Source organism: Grampus griseus (genome assembly GCF_964374135.1).
Source record: "Grampus griseus genome assembly, chromosome: 9".
Lineage (NCBI taxonomy): Eukaryota > Metazoa > Chordata > Mammalia > Artiodactyla > Delphinidae > Grampus > Grampus griseus.
In genome coordinates, this window is record NC_139003.1 from 23,261,012 (window position 1) to 23,282,300 (window position 21,289).

Consider the following 21,289-nt stretch of genomic DNA (forward strand, 5'->3'; position numbering starts at 1 on the left):
AAGTTCCACCAGAGAGAGCTGACCAACCACCAGAGGGGACAGAAGCAGGGCTGTGCTCACCTCCTGGGTTGGGAGGCTGCAGGGAAAGCAAAGACTCGACTCTGGGGCACTCTGGGTCCCTGATCCATCAGATGTGGGGACAGGTTCTGGGATCCCCTGCTACCACTAAGAGGGCCCGGCCCACCTCCCCAGCCGCCCTAGTCCCACTGTGGCCGCGGAGCTTACCAGCACGTGGAAGGGACTGTTGGGGACGTGCTCGCCTCCAAAGCGGATGGTGATGACGTACTTGCCCGGCTTGGGCGCTGTGTAGTAGATGTCGAAGGTGCCGTCGTGGTTCTCAACCACATCCACGTCAAGCTCTGCCCCATCCGGCGTGGACACCGTGCACGTCACCTTCCCCTTGCCTGCTGCCTTGGCGTCCACCGTGATCACCGTCTCCTCCCCAATCTGGATGCGGGGGCCCAGGCAGGCACCTGCCACACAGGAATGTCCGGTCAGGAGTCCGCGGGCCTGTGCCCAGCCCCCCACAGTTCCCCACTCTCCCACCACCTCAGCCCACAGCAGAAAGAGAGGAGAAGGGGCACTCACCCAGGCCGTGGCCTCCGATGGACACTGGAAATGGAGAAGAGTGTAAGCCACGCAGTGCTCAGGATGGGGGGGTGGGGGAGGGGGAGGGGCAGGGGAGGCGGGGTGAGTGCCCACCTGTGACCAGGCACTTGCTGGCGTCCCCAGTGGGCAGGGCGTGGATGCGGAAGGGCGAGTAGGGGATCTCATCGCCGCCATACTTGATGGTGATGGTGTACCGGCCACTCATGTCCGGGAGGTAGGACACGGTGTACGTGCCATCCCCGTTGTCTCGGATGTTGGCCTTCTTGGGCTTACCCTCAGGGTCCTGGGGGAGGAACAGAGGTCAAGGCCAGCCTGTGCCCAGAGCCTCAGCTGAGAGGGGGGCGGCACATGGACTCACCAGGATCTGGACAGTGAGCAAGCCCTCCCCAGCATCCCGGGCATCGATGGTGAACTCCACAGGCAGGCTGGCAGGGATGCCAGAGGCATTGAGCCCGGGGCCACTGGCCCGCACCTTGCTGGCATCGTGGGCTGGAAGCACCTTGATCTTGAAGGGGCTTGAGGGGCAGAAGGGATGGACAGTTGGCTCAAGCTCTGGGGCAAAGGGAATCCCTTCTCGTTTGGGGCCTGGACTCCTCCCCACATTCATGAGCAGGGGAGATGACTCCTGGCAGGGAGGAGGGACCAGGTCACAGCCTGAGTCTGGGGGAGGGTCACACAGCTGTGCCCCTGACAAAGCCTGAGCATTTCTTCTCCATTCTCCAGGAAGATGCCGTGAATTGTTTAAAGAGGAGGATGCAGGAGGCTGCCCTCTCGCACCTTTTTGTAGCTACATGGTGCCTTTTCCCAAGGCACTAATTTTGTAAATTTTGTATCTACATGGAGGGACAGCCCAGCCAGAGGAGAGCCCCTGGGGCTGTGCCACCTCCAGGGTGGAGACAGGCAGGGGGCCCTGAGGAAGAGCGGGATGGGGCAGCAGAGATGGGATGAGGCGAAGACAAGTAGGAGGGGTGTTTCCAGGGCCCTGCAGTGGCCCTGCAGGTGCAGCCCTGGTGGGAGCTCCCCAGAGCTCAGCACAGCACAGGAGCCCAAAGCTGGGCCTCACCTGCGTGGCACCTCCTGGTCGGCATACTTGACAGCGACTGTGTAGGGCCCGTCGGTGGCTGGGGTGTAGTGCACGGTATGGGTGCCATCTCCATTGTCACGCACCTCCACAGGCTCAGCCACACCTGGGCAAGGGGAGCAGGGTCAGCAAAGCCTCTTGGCATCACTTCTGCCTCCCTCCACCCTGCCCCAGACATTCCATACCTGTGGGGCTCAGCACGGCCACCTGCAGGGCAGCCCGGCCAGCTTGGCTGCAGTCCACCTTGAAGGTCTGGGGTACCCGGGCCCTGACACCGGCTCCCAGCCCTGGGCCGGAGCACTTCACCTTCCCAGGGTCCACCACATCCTTCACTGGCACCCGGAATGGACTCCCTGCAAGGAGAGGGACATCAGCCCCTACCCACCTGCCCAGGAAGGTCTACCTGACACCGACGAACGAGGAGGAGGACGACGCCTTCCTTGCCTTTGAAATGCCCCAGGGAGACCAGACCAAATGTGCAAACGCTTAGAGACTTGCTAAGAAAATGTAAACAAGGAAAATAAGCTTGGCTGCTTGGCTACGGACTGCGGCTGGGCAAATCCACTTATTTAGACCACAAGCCTGGAAGAAGGCCTTCCTAAATTAATAAAATGTTAAAAGTGGAGTATCTGTAACAAAATGCATTTTTGCCAGCGTGAAATTAGATAAGGAAGAGAAATGTCCAATTTCAGCAGGCCCGAGTTATGTGATAATTGAAGACATAACCCCGCCCTCCCCACCCCTACCCCTGCCCTGAGCAACTCGGCCATGCAGGAGGGCAGGGGGGTTCCTTGCTTTGCAGACAGTGAGAGGGAGAGGGTGTGAGAGGCTGTCCTTGCTGAGCCAGCGACAGAGGCTTGCACTGTGTCTGAGTGACCGAACCCACGAGGTCTGGCGCTCCAGACAAAGGGCCAAGACACCAGTGCTGGACCTCTGGGAACGAACTGCACGCACCGCCCTGCCTCTTGGCCGTGACCGCAGCGCCTGCCTGCTCCACGTCCTCCCTGCCGGCTGGGCTCGGGGCTTTCCTGCTCTAGGGATGAGTCCCCACACCCGACTTCCTTCCTGTTTCTGTCTCGCTGAGCAGGCCTCCTGCTGCCCTCCCTGAGTCCCACCCACCCCGTGCACACCTGGGATGGGCCGGCCCCCGAAGGTGATGTTGACGTCATAGTCTCCAGGGGTGAAAGGGATGTACTCCACGGTGCAACTACCATCCTTGTTGTCCTTGCAGGACATCTTGGCTTCCGACGGGCCCTCGATGGCTAGGCCTAGGCCCCCAGTGCCAGCTCCCCTACAAGATGACACCGCTATATCAGCTCCGCTAGGGCCAGTGAGTGGGGATGGAGAAGCTGAATGGGGGCTGGGGGCCCAGCTGAGAAGGGACCAGCTACAGGGGTTCGGACACTGGGGGAGGTTTGCACCCTTGACAGGGGATAGGCTGGGGATGAGGCACACACAGAAGGGTGAAGGGGGAGGCCAGGTGGCTGGGATCAGGGTCAAGGTTAGGAAAGGCGGAGGGAGGAATACCTCGTTTCCACAGTGAAGCGGTTAGCCTTGTTGACCAAGCCACCCTCCAGGCCTGGCCCAAAGGCCCGGACGCGAGTGGGGTCACAGCCCTCAGTCACGCCCACTCGGAAGGGGCTCTTGGGCACAGCTACGTCATCATACAGCACCTCCACCAAATGCACTCCTGGAAGCCAGCCACACGGTGCAAGTCAGGGTGTGCGAGGCCCCTACCTCCCCAACCCCCGAAAATGCCGGCATCAGATCCCCACCGTCCCCGCTCAGCCCAGCCCCTCACCCTCTTCGTAGGCCGTGTACTGCACTCGGTAGGTGCCATCCCCGTTGTCTGTCAGGTAGGTATCCGTCTTAGCGCCCGAGGGGTTGAGCACGCGAGCCGTCACGTGGTTCCCACCCGTGGCTGTCAAGGATCTTGCGTCCACAGTGAACTCAGTGGTCACCTCACGCAGGACACCTGGCTCCCAGGAGACGAGAGCTCAGCATAGGTTGGGGGCAGCCTTCACACAACTGCTCACCCCAGCGCGCCCTCCCTCCCCCACTCTGAGGCCTCTCCTCCTCCCCACCTGCTGCTCCCCAGCCTGAGCCCTGCCCCGCTCGGCCCTGCGAGCTGAGCTCCGAGCTCTGGGCCCCGCCTCCCACTGCCCCTGCCTTCGCTCCCCTCACCACATACTGACACTCTGTTCACCTGAGTCTCCCCACCAGGCTGTGCGCCCCTTGAGGGCGGGTCTGGGTCTTAGGTTCCTCTGCACACCCCGCCGTGCCTAGCCCAGGGTCTGGCCCCCAGCAGATGGTAACTCACAGTCACCGAGCTGAGCTGAACTGTCTCCTGACTCTTGTCACCCTCAACCCCAAAGCTTTCCCTCTGTACCATGGAGAGCAAGGTTCTTAGCTTTCTCAGATCAGCTGATGCAAGTTGCGAATCTCCCCAGGAAAATGCAATTTTGCCACAAGACCGGAGGTGAAGCTCCGCGTCCTGCCTTTGGCTCAGGCGCCTTCTTCTGCGGTATCTGAGCCCTAAAGACTCAGCGCTGCCCCAAAGCCCTCCCTTCCCCCCCCACAAGCCCTCAGCCCCGCTTCCCTCCCTGCCTGACTGGCGATGCGACCAGCTCCAGGCTCCTCTCTCACTCACCGTGGGGCTCAACACCGGGTCCCGAGACCTTGACTCCACTGGTGTCGACAGCGGGCTGCACATGGACGCGGGTGGGGAATTTGGGTACGGGGTGCCCGCCATACTTGATGGTAATGGTGTAGGTGCCGGGGAAGGCGGGGCTGTAGGTGATGTGGTAGGTGCCGTCGGCATTGTTGTGGATCAGCACCTCGGCCTTGACGCCGGCGTCCGACAGGATCTCAATGGTCAGCTCAGCCTCGCCCGCCTCCGAGCAGTCCACAGTGAAGGTGGCTGCCTCGCCAGCCTTGCCGCGCTCCAGGCCTGGACCACTGGCCCGCACCTTGCTCGGGTCGAACACGGGCCGGATGGTAGCCTTGAAGGGCGAGCCGGGGATGTGGGCTTCGGCAAACAGGATGTTGATGGTGTACTCGCCCGGCTCCGTGGGCAGGTAGCTGACAGCACACGAGCCATCGCCATTGTCCTGGCACTCGATCTTGGCCTCGCAGGGGCCCTCCACGGTCAGCCCCAGGCCACCCGTGCCCGCCCCCTTGGTGTCGATGGAGAAGGGCGCTGGCGTGCCTACCAGCCCGTCCTTGAGACCAGGGCCGTAAGCACAGACCTAAAAGAAGGAACAGGTGTGTGGATTACCTACACCTGACCTCGCCCACGAGGCCTTCGTGGCTCTCAAATCAGCTAAGCGCTTTCAATTGTAGCAGCTACCACAGGCTGAGTCCTTATAACAATTCCAGGCGAGGAAACGCAGGTAGAGAGATTAAATAATTTGTCGCAGCTGGTGGACCTGGGATTGAAGCCCAGGTCGGATCCAAGGCCAGGCTTTTAATAGCTGAGCTGTCTCGATATAAGCTTTTATATGTAGGATGGATAAACAACAAGGTTCTACTGTATAGCACAGAGCACTATATTCAATAACCTGTGACAGGGACTTCCCTGTCCATCCAGTGGTTAGGACACTGTGCTTCCACTGCAGGGGGCACAGGTTTGATCCCTGGTCGGGGACCTAAGATCCCACATGCTGCTCAGTGCAGCCAAAAAAAAAAAAAAAATCCTACGACCAACCATAATGGAAAAGAACATTAAAAAAAAGTATGTACATACATGTATAACTGAATCACTTTGTTGTACAGCAGTAATGAACACAACATTATAAATCAACTATACTTCAATAAAAATACAAAAATCAAAACCAAAAAAACACTAAGCAGTCTCAAAGGCAGGTCCTGAGGTGGGGGACTCCCTCGGCCCTGGGTCCCCGGCTATGCTCACTCCAGGACGTAAGGCCCTCTGGCCTCTGCCCCTGTGACTTACCCATCTTCGCTAGAAGCCCCCAACTCCCAGCTCCCACCAGCCCCTATTTCCTCACCTTGGAGGGGTCAGGGGGCAGGACACCCTCCACGGCGAAGGGGCTGCCAGGCACCGGGTGACCATCGTAGGTGATATCCACCTTGTAGGGCCCCTCCTCAGGGGGCATGTAGCGCACAGCCTGGGCTTCAGCTCCACCCCCAGGCTCCAGCTTGCAGGGGATGGGTCGTCGGGAGGGTGAGGTCATCCGCACGTCCAGCTGGCCCTGACCGCCAGCCCCTCGTGTGTTCACAGAAAATGCCTGTTCTTGTCCCACAGCCACCTCTGTGTAGACGGCAAGGGACACCGTGAGCAGAGACTGCGACCCACTGCCCCCCCCCAGCTCTCCTCACTCCCAGGGCAGCTCTTGCCCCACTTACTGCTGTTGAGGCCTTGAACTTTGACTTTGCTGAGGTCCAGCGGGGGTGCCACATTCACCACAAAGGGGCTCTTGGGGACAGGGTCTCCACCATAGGTCACTGTCACGGCCATGTTGCCCTATTGGGTACAACAGGAGGTCAGAACTGGGTGGCTTGGCACAGCCTGGCGACATGCCTTTGGCCGATGTGGACCAGAGGCTCAGAGATCCACAGCGAGAGAGGATGGAAGGCAGGAAAGGGCAAGATCTGGGAGGCTACATGCAGAGCGGGCCCTGTGAGACTGAAGGAAGGAGACCCACAACCCCATAGCCGGGACGGGTGGAGCACGGAGGGGGCGGACACACCTGCTGCACGGCCGTGTACTTGACAGTGTAGGAGTAGTCGTGGTTGTCGATGATTTCAAAGTCTCGCACAGCTTCTCCCTTGGCAGCCCCGGCAAAGTGCACGTCCAGCTTGGCCTTGCCGGCTCCCTTGGTCAGCACCGTGAAGTGAGTGGGCTTCCCAACTTCCACACCTGGGGAGTCACCCCGAGATGGTGGTGAGGGGCTGGCGGCCACCCAGCCCCACCCCCACCCCAGCCCAGCCCCGACTCAGACACCTACCTGTGCGGTTCAGCCCAGGGCCCTCAGCCTTGACCTTGCTGGCATCATGGGATGGGTCCACCTTGATATGGAAGGGGCTGGCAGGGATCTCCTGGAGGGAGAAAAAGCTTGGTCAGGGTGGACACGAGCAGTCTCTGAAAAAGTGCCCTGTTTCCTCTGAGGCACGCTGCCTACACATAGGAAGTGCGCAATCAACGGCTGTAGAATTGTCCCCAAACGACTGCCTCTTAAGCTGCTGACTGAGATGTGGGCCAGGGCAGGGTGGGGTGTGCAGCCACCCGTGACAACCAAAACCCAAGCGTAGGGTACCTGGTTGGCAAACAACACCATGATGGTGTAGCGGCCGGCCCCTGGAGGTGTGTACTTGACTGTGAAGGTGTCATTGTCATTCTTGATGATGTCAAAGTCGATGTCAGCCTCTGCAGGGCCCACCACGCCGGGGGCACACTTGATGCCAATGCTTACATCGCCTGAGAGGAGGCAGGCACGAGGCCATGAGCGGGGGGCTCAACGACCTCCTGCACTTGACCAGTCCCCCTACAGCTGGGACCAGGTGGAGGGTACCAGCGCCTCCCACCCAGACCCTGCCCGGCCCCGCCCAGCCCCGCCCCACTCCCTGGTCCTCAGGGCACCTTGCCCCGCCTCGCTGCAGTCCACCGTGAAGTAGGTGGGCTCATTAGCCTTGAGGCCTGTCTTCTCCACGCCAGGGCCGTACACCTTCACCCGCTCGGGGTGACTGCCCTCTCCCACGTTTACCTGTGGGGAAGAGTCGATGGTCAGCACGGTGCCCCTTCCTCAAGGTCTATCCCTTTCCCCAGCACTTCTGAGCCCAGCCTTAGCAGGACCAGTTTTAGCATCTTCGCAGGGGCCTTGAGGTGGGGAGCGATGACAGGGCCCAGGGACAGCCAACATCTCCTGCGTGAGGCTCCGCCCTCCCTCTGAGGCCCCTGGCAGTGGGCATGGGGCAGGGAGCAAAGGACATACCCGGAAGGGGCTCTTGGGGACGTTGACGCCTCCCCAGGAGATGATGATGGTGTGTTTAATAGGCTTGGTGGGCACGTAGGAGCAGCGGAAGGTACCATCGCCGTTGGGGATGACCTTGATGTCAATGGGGCAGCCCTCTGCGTCCTGTGGGCGTCACCCAAAGCAAGGTTCTTGGAGTGCCCCGGACTCCTAGAGCACCAGCGCCCTCTGCTGGCCGTGGGCCATCCTCCTTACCCACCGCCAACCCACTCACAGGCCCCGCCCAGCCACAGACCTCAGACCGGGAGAGCCTAGTGCCACAAGCTCTGGTGGCCAGGGCGCACCCTGGGAACAGGGAGGCCAGGCTCTAGACCATCTGCGTGGCCTGGTCTCCCAGCCTAGGTCTCTGAAATGTGTTGTCAGGGGAAACGCTCAGCTAAATCAATGTTCCTAAAATTGAATAAATAACCTTTTAAAGAAGAAATCATCCTCTTGGACCCAAGAACATATTCGTTAACCTCTAGGGGTCAGTGGACACCACTGTGAGAAACCAATGTCTTACTCAGTCAAATCATCTTTCAATTGCAAATTATTAGTACAAAAATATATATTTGGTAAAATATGTTTTTAAGATTATCATCAATAAGAAAACACAAAACTTTAAATTTTTCATAGTTCTAATGGATCCACGAGAATCAGTCCTGTGATGCCTGGAGGCCCCTTTCTCTAACTTGCCCCCCCCCCCCAGGGTCCCTGCTACAGTGGCGAGGGGCACAGAGATGGGGCAACACCCCACCTGGGCATAGAGCTTCAGGTCTCCCTTGCCAGCAGCACGGGCATCAATGGTGAACTCTGCTGGCTTGTCCACGATGCAGCCAGTGGGCTCCAGGCCGGGCCCAAAGGCCTTCACCTGCGCAGGGGCAAGACCAGAGGGCTGTGTTGGGGACTGGAGGAGGGCCTGTTCACCTTGTCCCAGGCCCGCGGGAGCTGGGACCCCCACCTTGTCCGGGAAGCAGTCGGGTGGAGCTGGCTGGATGTGGGCAATGAAGGGCGAGTCTCGAATGTCCTCATCGTCGCAGATGACGTGCACGGCGTACTCCCCCGGTTCTGTGGGCCAGTACCGCACGTCGCAGGAGCCATCTCCCTTGTCATCACACTCAATCTTGGCCTGTGAAGGGCCCTCAATGGAGAAGCCTAGATGAAAGATGGGGAGGGTCAGAGGGTACAAGAAGCAACTTGGATACTCAGGCAGGTCCCCGGGGCATTGCTCTCCCGGCGTCACCACCCTGATCACCCACGTCCCATCTCCCAGTCTCATCTCGACACTCGCTAGCACTCCCACCTCCTGACCCCAGTCACCCCCCAGTGTCCTTCCATCACACCACTCCCCCCACTTCCCACCTGTCACCACCCCAGCCACTTACCCAGCGTCCCCACCTCTGTGCCAATGGCCTCCACCACAAAGTCAGCTGACTTGCCCACCTGGCCAGTTTCCAAGCCGGGACCCCAGGCCCGCACCTTCTGCACTCCTGCCTCTGGGCTCACCTGCACCTCAAAGGGGCTGGGCAAAGAGGGAGCTGGTGTCCATGCCGGGAGCTGCCCCCACCAGAGGTACTCGTCCCCCTCCCTTCCCTCAGAGTCCCAGGCAGCCTGCCTCCCTCTCCCACCCTCTGAGGGCCCAGACCTGGAGGCACGGGGGCCGCATGGTGCTTACCTGCGGGGAATGGCATAGCCGCCCCATGTGATGGTCACCACGTACTTGCCAGGCACCACGGGGTAGTACTCGCACTCGAACACACCGTCCCCAGCCTCCCGCACCTTCACCGGCTCCTCTGTGCCTTCTGAGGAGGTGTGGGAAGTGGAGGGTCAATGCTCTGCGAGTCCCAGCTGCTCAGTCCCCTCCGGGACCCCTGGGACCCAGGTCCAGCCTGAGGACACTGCTGCTGGTAGGCACTGTGTAACAGCCCAGGGCAGCACACCGGCGAGAGCAGCATTCCCAGCTTGCACACTGGGAGACTGAGGCAGAGGTCAGACAATGTGCCTAAGGTCCCAGGGAGCCTCCGGTCAGCGTCTCTTTGGAGCCCCCTGGGGGGGCGTGGTGCTGACCATCACTGCCCTCAGGGGCTCAGAACCACTGGCTGTATTTCCCCCCTGTGCCCCGACTCCCACCACGGCCCCCTGGCACTCACTTGGTCCCTTGACTGTGACCTTGAGCTCCCCGCTGCCAGCACCCTTGGTGAACACCTTGAAGTCAGCCACCTCTTTGACACGCACGCCCTTGGGCTGCAGGCCCCGCCCAGAGGCGCGGCAGGCGTTGGGGTTACAGGCTGAGAGAGAGAAGAGAGGTGAGGCTGGGGGCGCCGAGGGGCCCTAGACAGAGCCTCAGCCCTCACCTCTCATCCCCCACCTCCCTGTGCACAGTCCTCCTGACGCCCCCCAGGCACAGGCCATGGCCTCATGCAACCCTCCCCCGTGCTCCCTGGTGCCCCCGACACAACCATGGCTGCCGAGACCATGCTGGGCAGGGAGCTGGCCACGGTGCCCCCAGCCCCCCTCATCAGGCTGCTCACAAGAAACCCTCCCCACCAGGCTCCTTGGAGTCAGTGTCGCTTGGGACACAGGCAGGGCAGAGCCTGAGCAGAGACTGGAGCAAAGAGAGACAGGGAAGGACCTTTCACCTACCCCAAGGCCACCCACCTAGAGCCATGTGAGCCTTCTCAGAGCCACCATAGCAGCTTTAGGAACTAAGTCATGCCACAAAACACTCAGCAACACCATGGAACAAGAGATATGCATATAACCGGAAGCCTGCCACAGATCCCAGGCAATGCATGAAAGTCAGCCTGCCACAGAACACTGCTAGTGGCAATGAACCCAGACTCTGCTACTGAACACAGGCCGAAGAACAGTGATCTCAGCCTGCCACGGAACCCATAAAATGGCATGGAACCCACGGGCTGCCACCAAACAAGCAACGACATATAATCCAGGCCTGCCACGGAACACAGACAATGGCAGAGAATCCGGGTACTGCCACAGAACAGGCAACGGCACGGAACCCGGAGCCTGCCACGGAACACAGGCGATGGCACAGAACGGAGGTCTCATATCACGGAAATCATCAGGCAAGTGGCAAAGAAACTAGATCTGCCACAGAACATAGGCAAAGGCGCAGAACTTGGGGCCTGTCACAGAATGCCACAGAAGGGGGGGGCGATTCCACACCGCTTGGGCCATGCCATACAGCACAGGTGAGGCCAGTCAGCTATGGCCATGCCCGGCCCCGCCTCCACTGGAGTGTACTAACGTGGCGCCACTCTCCTGGCCTGGTGGACGATGGGCACGGAGGGGGCGAGCGGCGGCAGGGGCTCTGAATGGCAAAGAGAGAACCAAGTGGGGGGTCACTGCTTGAGGGCCTGGCGTACAGGTGCTCACGTAAATGCCCCCCACCCACGTGGCCCTGTCGCTTCCCCCTCAACCCTTCCACAGTGGTCCCTGTCTGGTATCCTTCACTGTGGCCTCCTGAGCCTCCTTGGGGGCAGGGGATGGACAGACGAGCTCTCGAGAACCCCACCCCTTGGCTTGCTCTTCTGCCCATTTTAAGCCTTCAGATGGCTCCCCACCCGCCCCTGGAGGTAGTGCATCATTTCCCGTAAATCCTCAGCGCGGAATTCGGTGGCAACGCTCTCTGTGTCCTGGCGTCGGGGAGGGGATCATGCGGATGGGTGGAGGGCCTTTACCTTCTGCCACGTGGACAGGGAAAGGGCTGCGGGTGATGGGGGCACCGGCGAAGGCCACGTGCACCGTGTGGGGTCCCTCCATCACAGGCCTGTATGTGCAGCGGAACGTGCTGTCGCCCTTGTCCTCCAGGGCCACCTCCACTGTGTCTCGCCGGCCCTGCGGGTCCACGATCACCACGGCAACATCACCAGTGCCGGCCCCTGTTGCGACAATGGCCATCAGCCCTCATTCTGCTTGGGGCTCCCTCACCCTGAGACCACTGCCCTCTGGCTGGGACTCTGCCCCAGGCCCCCATGCATACGCCCCACGCCCAGTCAGGGGGTGTCGGGTGTAAGGGGGCCGTCCTCACCCGCGGTGTAGATGTCAAAGTAGGTGGGTTTGTTGGCCACGTTGCCCATGGGCTCCAGGCCAGGACCACGGGCTGACACCTTGTTGGCATCCCCCAGGGCCATGCCCACGTTCACCTCGAAGGGGCTGCGTTCGATGTTCTGGCCAGCAAAGAGCACGGTCACCTGGGGGTCAGAGGCCAAAGGTAAGCTTTTAGAGAAGAGCAGCTCTGAGAGGGGGTGGAGGAGCAGAGCAGAGCCAAGGAGGGTGGGAGGCAGGTGGCCGGTGCACGGGGGTGGGGCGGGGTGCGAGCTGAGACAGGGGTCCATTCAGCAGAGCCAAGGATGTGAATGGAATGGGGAAGACGGGGGCGGGGGGGGCCTATAGGGAGATACCTTGTGCAAGCCGGCGACCTTGGGCACGTAGGAGACAGCGTAGGTGCGGTCCTTGTCGTTGTTGGGAACCACCTTTGCCTATTGGGAAGGGAAAAGATTGGCAGTTAGAGCCCCTCCTGAGCCCACAGCTCCTGCAGCCCCCATGGTGAGGCGTCCCCCATCTCCAGCATAGAGGGTAGTTCTGGCAGCCATCTCCAGGCCACTCCAGTTGTTGGCCTGCGGTCCCTGTCCAACCCCCAATGGCCTCTCCATACCTCCTCGGTGTGGCCCTCGGGGTCCTCAATGTAGACCAGCACCTCGCCCACGCCAGCATCCACTGTCTGCACGGTGAAGTGCGCGGGCTGCAGCACGGTGTTGCCCTGGGGCTCAATGCCTGAGGGGCGGAAGGCAGAGCCAGAGAGTCTAGGGAGATCCATCCTAGCCTGTGCCCAGCTGCCCGGGGAGGGCTGTTAGGGCTCAGTACATACCAGGTCCGTAGGCAATGGCCTTCTTGGGGTTCAGCTGCTTGGAGCGAACAGGGGCACCAGGTTTGAGTTTGGCCTTGGGGAACTGGGACAGGTAGGTCATGACAGAATGCTCATCCACGTTGGGGTCCACAATCTCCTCGGGAGCAATCACCTGCCATGAGGAGGAAGGATGTTAGAGGATGCCCTCCTTAGCCAGGAACCCCGGTTCTCACCCACATCCTGACCAGGTACCCTTATAGACCCAACTCCACCCTTGGCCCTCTGGCCCCTTTACTCTCCCACCGCCCCGTCTGCCAGTGTACCTGGGGCACCCCGAGCCAGTCATCCGCCTGCTGCATGGCCTCCCGGGCGTTCTCCACAGGCTGGTTAGGGTCCCAGGCCTCCCAGTCAGGACAGAGGCCTGGATAGATGGCGGAGGGAGGCGATGACTAGGGGAAGCAGTCAGCCAGCATACAGAGCATTTGCTCATCCAACACCCTCACGGGCTGTGGGTTCACACTCCCTCCCATGCAGCCCTAGGCCCCTGATCAGCCAGGTTCCTGCTGACCCCCGATGTTATAGCCCATCAGCTGGGATGCCCATCGCTGTTTAGAGGCACGGCAGCCCTTCCAAGCACCAACAATGAGGGCTTTCTGCCCCGGCTGACGCAGCCTGGCACCAGCCCTGCCAGCCGGCCTCCTGCCTACCAGGCCCCAGCACCGACCCTGAACACCAAACCCCTGTGAGGGCATCCCTCGCAGACCTCTCCTGCCTCACCCCAGCTGCCTCCGGGTGGGCAGTCCCCGTCCCACACATGCTTCTGACCCATCTCCTCGAAGGCCTCCTCACAGCTGCCCTGAAGTCCTAAGTCTCCAGGCACTTCCCACAACAGCCTCAGAGCATAAGACTCTCTCTCCTCCCTGACTTCCCCCTTGGGGAAATGGAGGCACTGAAGGGCCTGTTTGGAGAGGATGAGTTCTTCTCTCCAGCCACCCAGAACCCAGCCCTTCTAATGGGAGGAATGCTGAGGCGGCCACAGGTCGCTCCTGGGAAGGGGTGCAGGGGTTAGGGTGTGCTTGGTCCAAGCCAGAGCTGGAGGAGGAGGGTGCTGCTCACTGGCGGGGAGGGGGCCCGCTCAAAGGCTGGAATCCATGACTGGCCAGAACAGCTGAGCTCACTGCTGGCAGCCGCACCAGCCGTGGGCAATGGCTCAGCAGCTGGGAATGCTTCCCAGGCGGCCAGTGCCCCCGCCTCCCACTCCCTGCTCCCCAGCTGACCCCAGGCTGAGGGAGGATTCGCCCAAGGGGACATGGCTCCCCAGAGGCAGAGCTGACCGATAGGGGTGGAGAAGACCTATCTTCTCAGGAGATGAGGGTCAGAAAGGAAGCCGCACGAGGGGTACGGCTCTCGCCTGTGATGCCTCAGTCTTCTCATGGGCCCTCAGCTGCCCCCACCTGAGCAGGCCAGGGCCTACATCGACAGAGGGCAGGGCTGGGTCACCTGCCACTGGGCAGTGTCACATCAGCCTCAGCCCACATCATCCTGGGCTTCAACCCCTTCTCAACGCTGTCCCAGGGGCTCACAAAGAACAGCCTTCTCTGGGTCTAAGTCCTGGCCTTCTTTGGAAAGCCAGAGTCCCACCACATTTGCTTTCTGCTGGCTGAGCAGAAATGACACCCATGTGGCAAAGTAGGAAGCAGGGAGTTGAGGCCCTGGGCTCTGGTTCAGTTCTGCCACAGATAAGCTGTGTGATCTTGGACAAGTCACTGGCCTTTTCTGAACCCCAGTGTCCTGGCCTGTAAACCCTTTTCCTGCCACTGCAGGATCTGGCAACTCATCAGGAAGGGTCTAACTCCAGCAGTGATTCTCAGCTGGGGCAGGGGGTCCCGATCCCCCAACCCTGGGACATGTGTTCTGACAAACACAAGCCTCGGCATCACCAGCTCATCCCAGCCCCCCTTCCGGGCTCAAGGATCCATGGTGTGCCGCCGGCCCACTTACCAGGGGCACAGTTGTCCACCAGGGCGCCCAGAGCTTTGCCATCCTGCCAGTCACGGTTGAAGTTGGTGATGGGCAGCTGGGGCACCTTGTTCTGGATCCAGCCGAGTAGACGCTGCTTGGGTGTCTGCTTTCGGGCATCCTCATCATCCTCATCCTCCCACATGGGCATGGAGATGGAGTAATGCAGGATCAGTGTCCAGATCAGGCCCAGGATCAGCTTCAGGTTCCCATCTACGATAGCCTTGCTGTCTGCGGAGCGGAGAGGCGATCTGGGCTCGGGAGGGCTCCACTTCTAGCACGGTGCCCTCCCCTCCCCCGCCCAGGTCCTGAGGCTGCTGCTTGAGCGCTGGGTCAGGACCTACTCCTTCTCTGACTACCAAATTTTCCATCCTGTGAGGCCCGGCCCTTGATGGACCCCTCCTCTCCCTTCAGAATGAGGCTGCCTCCCAATGTGTTCCTTCAGCGTGTAGTTTCACCTCTTGCACGGCACTTGTGCGAGCCTCCTAGCAGGCTATAGGCATCCATGCAGTTATGCAAGATTGTAAGGCTCTCGGGGGCAGACACTGTTTTGTTTCGTTTCCTTTCTTTTTCTTTTTTTAAACAGTTTTAATGAGGTACGCTTGATGTACAATAAACTACTTATTAGAAAGTACAACTGGATAAGTTTTGACACGTATATACCCACAAAGCCATCACCACAAATCAAAATAATAAACATATCCACCCCTCCTCAAAGTTTCCTTTCCTTTGTGATCCATCATTCCTGCCCCTCCTGGTCTCTCCTTCCCAGGCAACGACTGACCTGCTCTTGGTCGCTATAGATTAGTTTGCATTTTCTAGAGTTTTCTATGAATAGAATCATACAGTATATACTTCTTTTGTCTGCCTTCTTTCCCTCTAGATACTGTATCTCATGTCTACTCGGAGCCTAGAACTTAGTAGAATCTCAATAAATACTGGTTGAATGAATGAATATTTTAAAAACTGAAGTTGGAGAGGAATGGGACCAACCTGGTTCCAGCCAAATTCTACTCTGAACGCTATAAAAGGTTTTAGGAACAAAGTTCTTGGAGGAGGGGGTGGGTACAGTGCACATTCTGTTAAGGCTTGAAAATCGTGTTTTCAAATGATAGGGACCAGTAAGATTTCACAAGAGCCGGGGGGAATGTTACCCATGTGGACTCAAGTCCACATGGGGGCAGCCGAGGCTCTCGACCCATCCCCTCCTTTGAGGAATACTATGGACCAGAACTGGTACCCCAAGATTTGGGGGGCCTAGTTCCCTTTTAACAGCCAGAGAGAAATATCCAGGAGCCAGGAGTGGCCTGGAGTATAGATCATTGGAAACCAGCTTACTTGTAAAGGACAATGCAGGCCTGAAATCAATCAGCTTCCCGGAGCACTGCTTTTAGGAGGTTGGGAGGGGGTGGGAGAATCAGCCTTGTTTACTGGTGTTGCCCAAGAGATGGGAAAGGGTGGGGCTGAAGGTGCCCCCTTACGTATCTTTTCCTGCCCCCCACCAGATCTTGGGGGATGGCCTTTGGAGGGTAAGGCCTGGGGAACCCCAGTATCCCCCCTCAACCTGCTCCCAGGAGGGGAGTCTCAGTCTCTCTGTCCCTCTGGCCTCGGGCTCTGGCCCCCTTGGCTCCACCACCCTTTCACTGATTCATCCTTCCTTCCCCAGCAGCTCCCCAGGCCCGCCCCCTCTACCCCTGGCTCCACTGCAGCACAATGGTTTGGCAGCTTGCAGATTCCATGACACGCTCACTCCCAGCCTCCTGGTGCTTTGGTGCGGTCTCTCTCAAACACACACAGGCCCACAACACTTTCGCAGTCTTGACACCCAGGGCCTCACAGCCTCTCACAACCCTGACAGCCTCCAAAGCTGGTGCTCGCATGCCCAGAGTGCTACTTGCAAACTGCAGCCAGATCCCTGGGAGGGAGGCCTTGAGGCTGCTGGGGCGGGGGGTGGGGGTACGGGGAGCGGGGGCGTCAATCCCATCTGCCGCAGGGAAAGGTTTCTCCCCAGCAACTGGCCCTGGGCCAGACAGCAAGTGGTCCCGGTCAGCAGGAGAGGGGTGGGCCCAGAGTCCCACTCTAGGAGCAGTGACCTTCTTCTCCCTCCTCCCCCTCAGAGGCCAGGCAGAGGAGGGGAGCTCTGCTCAGGCCGGGTTCCCGCCTTCCCACCCCAATGGGGATGCCACCAAAGGGGTGGGAGGCGCCCCAGAGCCAGTCCCTGAGGCCACCCCAGGCCTCAAGTGGAGGGGGAGAAGAGAGGGCCCAGCGAGGGAGGTGCCGGGACAGCTGCTGCCCCCTCCAGCCCCTCCCTCGGTGGTTGGCTCCAGGAGAAGGAATAGCAACTGGGGAACAGCTGCGGGACAGAGCTGCCGCATAGGCCTCTTTGTTCGGAGGGGCTGAGGGGCTGGCGGGGTAAGGAGGGCACACAGCTCCTTCCACCCCGGCTGAGTACCCCTACCTCCTTCAGGGGGATGGCTCAACCCCCAGCTCCCGCCCCACTCCTAGAAAAGGGCGTGGGGAGCTGTTCTGACCTCCTCCCAGGCGCCCAGATTCAGTCCTGAGACGATGCCCAGAGACGGCCCCTGCCCCAACCCCTTCCTACCACTCAGCGGGACAGAGGAAACCAGAGGAAGCACGATGCCCGCCTGGCGGGGAACCACCCGTTACAACTTCTCCAGGTTGGGCAGCCCCTGCCGCCTGTGCCCCCTCCCATCCAGCCTCAGCCTCAGGCCCCAGCAGCTGAATTGCTGACAGCTTATCTCATCCGGCGGCGGGAGCGAGCCACTTGGCCCAAATGGGGAACAATTCCCTGCAGGAACGGGAAAGGAGGGTTCCCTCCCGCCCCCAAACCAGCTTTTGCTTCTTCCCCCTCTGTTCTGAGACGGCCTCTCCACACACAGTTGAGCCAAAGGGGCCGGAGCCAGGCACCACCATGGGGGAGGGGAGAGGTGTGCTCTCAGGAAGGACGAGGCCTGGAGAGGGGCCGAGCGCCCTGCAGCGGGGAGGGGAGGGGAAGGCTGAGCCATTTCCTACGAAGCCTTGTTGAGGCCCCAAGCTCTCCCCTCGAGACCCCACCTGGGACCGTCAGTCCAGTCGGTGAAATCCCAGCTGCCGGGGGCTGACAGGCCCAGGGCTGACTCCTCTCTGACCCTGGCCCCCGGCAACCCCACGCGCTCTCAAGCAGCCCTCACTCCCACTACACACACCGGGGCCCCTCCCCACGCCCTGTCCTCAGGCTTGTCCTTCTGGAAAGCTCAGAGACATCTGCTGTGTCACAGCGGCAGGGCTATTTCCAGGCCAGAGCGGGTGGGGTGGGGGTCAGTATTGGGGCAGGAGGGGGTAAGGCCTAGAGAGGGGACTGGCCGGGGCAAAGGGCCCCGGACTGAGCTCAGCTGCTAATTCTGGAGGCCTAGAGATGCCCCGAGGGAGAGTGGAGGTGGACAGACCTTCCATCATCTGAAGAAGTCTCTGGGGCAGCCTGGGGGGCACCGGACGCCCTGTGAAACTCCCCTCCTGCGGCCCTGGGGTGCACCCCGCCGAGGGGCCCTTTCCTGCAAATCCCATCAGGGCTCTTAGGAGCTCGCCACAGGGGTAGGGCTCTGCCCCAGGCCCCCGGCCTGCAGGGATGACGGCAGGGCGGTGAGGGGAGGGCCAGCTCCTACCCTCTCAGAGCCCATCCCGGGTTCCCCAGCTCCCAAGCCTGGGGTGCCTCCCCACCCCCACCCAGCGCTGACACACCTTCCAAATCTGGTTACACTCAATGACTTCCTCCCTTTTTCAGGCCTTCCCTCCCTCCCCTCAGCCCAGGCCGTTTGAGCTGCAGCCAATCGGGGCTTAGGGGGTGGGCGGGGGCCGGGCGTGGACGGAGGGAGCCCCCTCCCCGGCCGGCTGAAGCTGGTAGAGGAGAGGCAGGGGTTAAGGCTCTCGGATCTCGCTCAGAGCCTTTTTAGGTTTCCGAGGCTGGGCCCTGCCGGCCCTGGCCCCTGGGCCTGAACCCAGACGCCGAGAACATATGCCCGCGGGGGACCCGGGCCCCGCGCCCGCCCGACCACTAGCTCTCCCCCTGCTCCCTGGGATCGGGCAGCGATTGGGACCCGCCTTCAGCCGCTCCTCCCCGGTGGAGGTGCTGGGAGGCTGGGAAGCCATTTGCTTTGTTTGGGGGAAGGTGCCCCCGGGAATCAGTAATGGGCATTGGCCCAGTCCTCTCAAGCCTGGGCTGGGGGTACGGGTGGCAGGAAAGGGGACGAAGGGGAGAGGCGGTTGGTGAGAGTGTGCGAGGGAGGCTGAAGCTGGAGGGCTCAGAAACTGTCGGGTCTGGACTCCCCCGGGGCCGCCTCGGGATGCCGGCCGACCAGAGAGGGGTGCGAAGGCAGGACCCGAGGGGGCGTGCATCGGCGGGCGGGAGAGCGGGGACAGGGTCCTCTCCCGGCGCCGGGGCTCTCTCGGCCCTCTCTCGGCTCCCCGCGCGCCCACCCAGCACCTGAGTCCTCTGTCCCCGTGGGCCAGCCCCTCCTCGGGGCACTTCCCCCTCCCCGCCCGCACTGACCGATGGACACGAGCTTGATGTGCTCGCGCTCGAGGAACTCGAGGGCCACGGACACGTTCTCCAGCTTCATCTGGCGGAAGTTGGGGCGCGGGTGGAACTTGCGGTACATGCGTTTCTGGCTGAGCACCTCGAGCAGCGCGATGAGGCGCAGCCCGTCGCTGAGGTCGCGCTGCAGGTCGGTCAGGCGCTTGCCCACGCACTTGAGGTGCTCGTTGCACCAGCGCGTGAAAGTGTTCTGCTGGATCTTCTTCCACGGCGCGTCCTCCGCCAGGTCCTTCTCCGTGGACGGCATGTCGTCCGCCTCGTCGCCCAGGCCGAGGCCAGGGGCCTCGGAGTAGCCGCTGTTGTTCATCATGCTGGCGCGGGCTGGGGCGGGGGCTGCGCTGCCGGCTGGGCTCCGGCTTGGCTGGGCTCGGGCTCGAGGCGCTGTCGGGGCGCGATCGCGGGACTCGCGGCTCTGCGCTGCGCGGCTCTCAACTTCTCTCGCGCCCCTGTCTGGCGGGACTCGGCGGGCCTCCTCGGCTCCTCCGCCGCGCTCTCTCTCTCTCTCTCTCTGTCTTTCTCCCTCCGGGGGCGGAGCGGTGCTCTGGAAGTGCGGGCCGGGCTGGGGCGGGGGGTTTAAGAAGCCCCCGGGCCGCGTTCCCCCCGCCGCGCCTGCGGCCCCCGGCTCCACGTCAGAGCGCCGGCCTCCCAGGAATGCCGCTCGGCCCGCGGGTGGGGGCCGAGCCGAGCCCGCCGGCCCCGCCTCCCTCCCTCCCCTCCCCCACGCGGCCCGCCGGCGGGAGGGGCGCCCTCGCCCCCGGCCCGAATCTACTACCCCGCGGAGGCCCGGGCCCCGGAGCCGCCGCGCTGGAGAGATGACTAGCGGAGCTGGAAAATGGGGGGAGTGAGGGCTCCCAACACCCCAGAACTAAGCTTCGCCGGTCAGAGATGAAATATACCCCCGCCCCCTAGGACTAAAGAGACACAAGGGGAAACTGAGGCCAGTGGTTAGGGCAAAACACACTGATCTGGTGTTGAAAGAATCTTCTGGGTTGTTTGGTGGCAGGGCTGTTCACAGGGCCTGGGAGTCCTGGCTCCTAGCCCAGGGTATTGTCCACCTGCGGACAGGGAAGGGAAGTGTGTGTGCTTGTGCGCAGACGGACTGAGAGGAAGTAACGACACTGCCCACGCCAATTAGGGAGAAGGCTTGGGGTGAGGGTGCCCCACTTTACATGTAGAAAAGTCTCATTTGAAGTCCAAACCCAGGGTCCCAGGGGAAGGACTGCGTCTACCCCTGACTCAGTGTCCCTGTCACCAGCCCTTTTGTCCTCATCCTCTCAGAATGAAAGAATGAAGCTGAGCTCAGGAAAAGACTGCCCAGTGAGTCACACTGTGCTCCCCACCCCCCCAAAGTCTGATTCAACCAAGGTGATGAGAGGGGAGAGAGAGCCTCTGCCCTGTAGTACCAGGGAGCCCCCTGGGCGATGTGCCCATTTGGGTCACAGGGCAGATCCTTCCAGTCAAAGGCAGGTTAGCCAGACAGAGACAGAGAGAGTCCTGCCCAGAGTAGTCCAGGGGAAACGTGACGGGGGCTGGTGGGCAGGGAGAGCCCCAAGGAGCCAGCCAGGATGCCTGGGCAGGACTGGGCTGGGCTCAGGGTAAGCCAAGGGCAGCTGACAGCAGGGAAACTGAGGCACTCAAACAGAGGAGCTGGCCTGGGATGAGGTGAAAGAGCTGTGGAACATACTTTATATAAAAGGAATATATATATATTCAGCAACTCTGCAGGACCCATGTATTCCACGCCTCCTGGCACCCCCTTTAGGCCAAACTTCCTCAGCTTTCCCATCCCTCTGGACCCATAAGTTTGGGCCCCAACTCAAGTTGTGTGATGACCAAAATTTGGCAAGTTTCTGGTGAATCATTTGACCTTATTCCTCTTCCCCCACCAGGCCCGGTGAAAAGGACAGGGAAAGTGGGCATCTTTGGGGGAAGAATGAGGGCAGTCCTTGTTATAGAGCTTGGGAAGAAGTTCAGGAGCTTTGTGGGGGGCAGTGCTTATGGTGAGAGGGGTCCATGAATGATTTCTTTCCCTTCTCATTACTGAGGGAGGGGGAGGAGTAGAGAAGGGACCAGAAACAGAAAAGGGACCTGCTGTGCGTGACTTAGGAGGGGGGAGCTCTGGGGGCCCTGATAGTGACAGGCGAGAT

At 60.9% G+C, this 21,289-nt stretch overlaps 1 protein-coding gene across 3 annotated transcripts in view; it reads right to left on the reverse strand.

Moving 5' to 3' along the window:
* The window catches only part of FLNC (filamin C), a 28,144-nt gene extending 8,367 nt beyond the window's left edge, over positions 1-19,777 (reverse strand). For 2 of the 3 annotated variants that reach the window (XM_082661636.1, XM_082661634.1), the window contains exons 1-30: positions 19,098-19,777; positions 14,534-14,782; positions 12,856-12,953; positions 12,554-12,704; positions 12,341-12,459; positions 12,087-12,164; positions 11,714-11,876; positions 11,364-11,564; positions 9,813-9,950; positions 9,338-9,464; positions 9,048-9,184; positions 8,624-8,817; positions 8,420-8,533; positions 7,645-7,788; positions 7,293-7,416; positions 6,970-7,130; positions 6,661-6,751; positions 6,403-6,572; positions 6,059-6,176; positions 5,701-5,963; positions 4,341-4,938; positions 3,492-3,665; positions 3,218-3,380; positions 2,821-2,981; positions 1,876-2,043; positions 1,673-1,796; positions 968-1,124; positions 703-892; positions 589-612; positions 226-473 (exon numbers count right to left, since the gene is read on the reverse strand). In XM_082661636.1, the coding sequence (XP_082517762.1) occupies positions 226-473; positions 589-612; positions 703-892; positions 968-1,124; positions 1,673-1,796; positions 1,876-2,043; positions 2,821-2,981; positions 3,218-3,380; positions 3,492-3,665; positions 4,341-4,938; positions 5,701-5,963; positions 6,059-6,176; positions 6,403-6,572; positions 6,661-6,751; positions 6,970-7,130; positions 7,293-7,416; positions 7,645-7,788; positions 8,420-8,533; positions 8,624-8,817; positions 9,048-9,184; positions 9,338-9,464; positions 9,813-9,950; positions 11,364-11,564; positions 11,714-11,876; positions 12,087-12,164; positions 12,341-12,459; positions 12,554-12,704; positions 12,856-12,953; positions 14,534-14,782; positions 19,098-19,452 (5,202 nt within the window). In that variant the 5' untranslated portion in view covers positions 19,453-19,777. Of the gene's footprint in view, positions 1-225; positions 474-588; positions 613-702; positions 893-967; positions 1,125-1,672; positions 1,797-1,875; positions 2,044-2,820; positions 2,982-3,217; positions 3,381-3,491; positions 3,666-4,340; positions 4,939-5,700; positions 5,964-6,058; positions 6,177-6,402; positions 6,573-6,660; positions 6,752-6,969; positions 7,131-7,292; positions 7,417-7,644; positions 7,789-8,419; positions 8,534-8,623; positions 8,818-9,047; positions 9,185-9,337; positions 9,465-9,812; positions 9,951-10,930; positions 10,994-11,363; positions 11,565-11,713; positions 11,877-12,086; positions 12,165-12,340; positions 12,460-12,553; positions 12,705-12,855; positions 12,954-14,533; positions 14,783-19,097 lie in introns of all 3 variants that reach the window. The other variant, XM_082661635.1, reaches the window with a different exon arrangement.
* Positions 19,778-21,289: the final 1,512 nt, after the last annotated feature.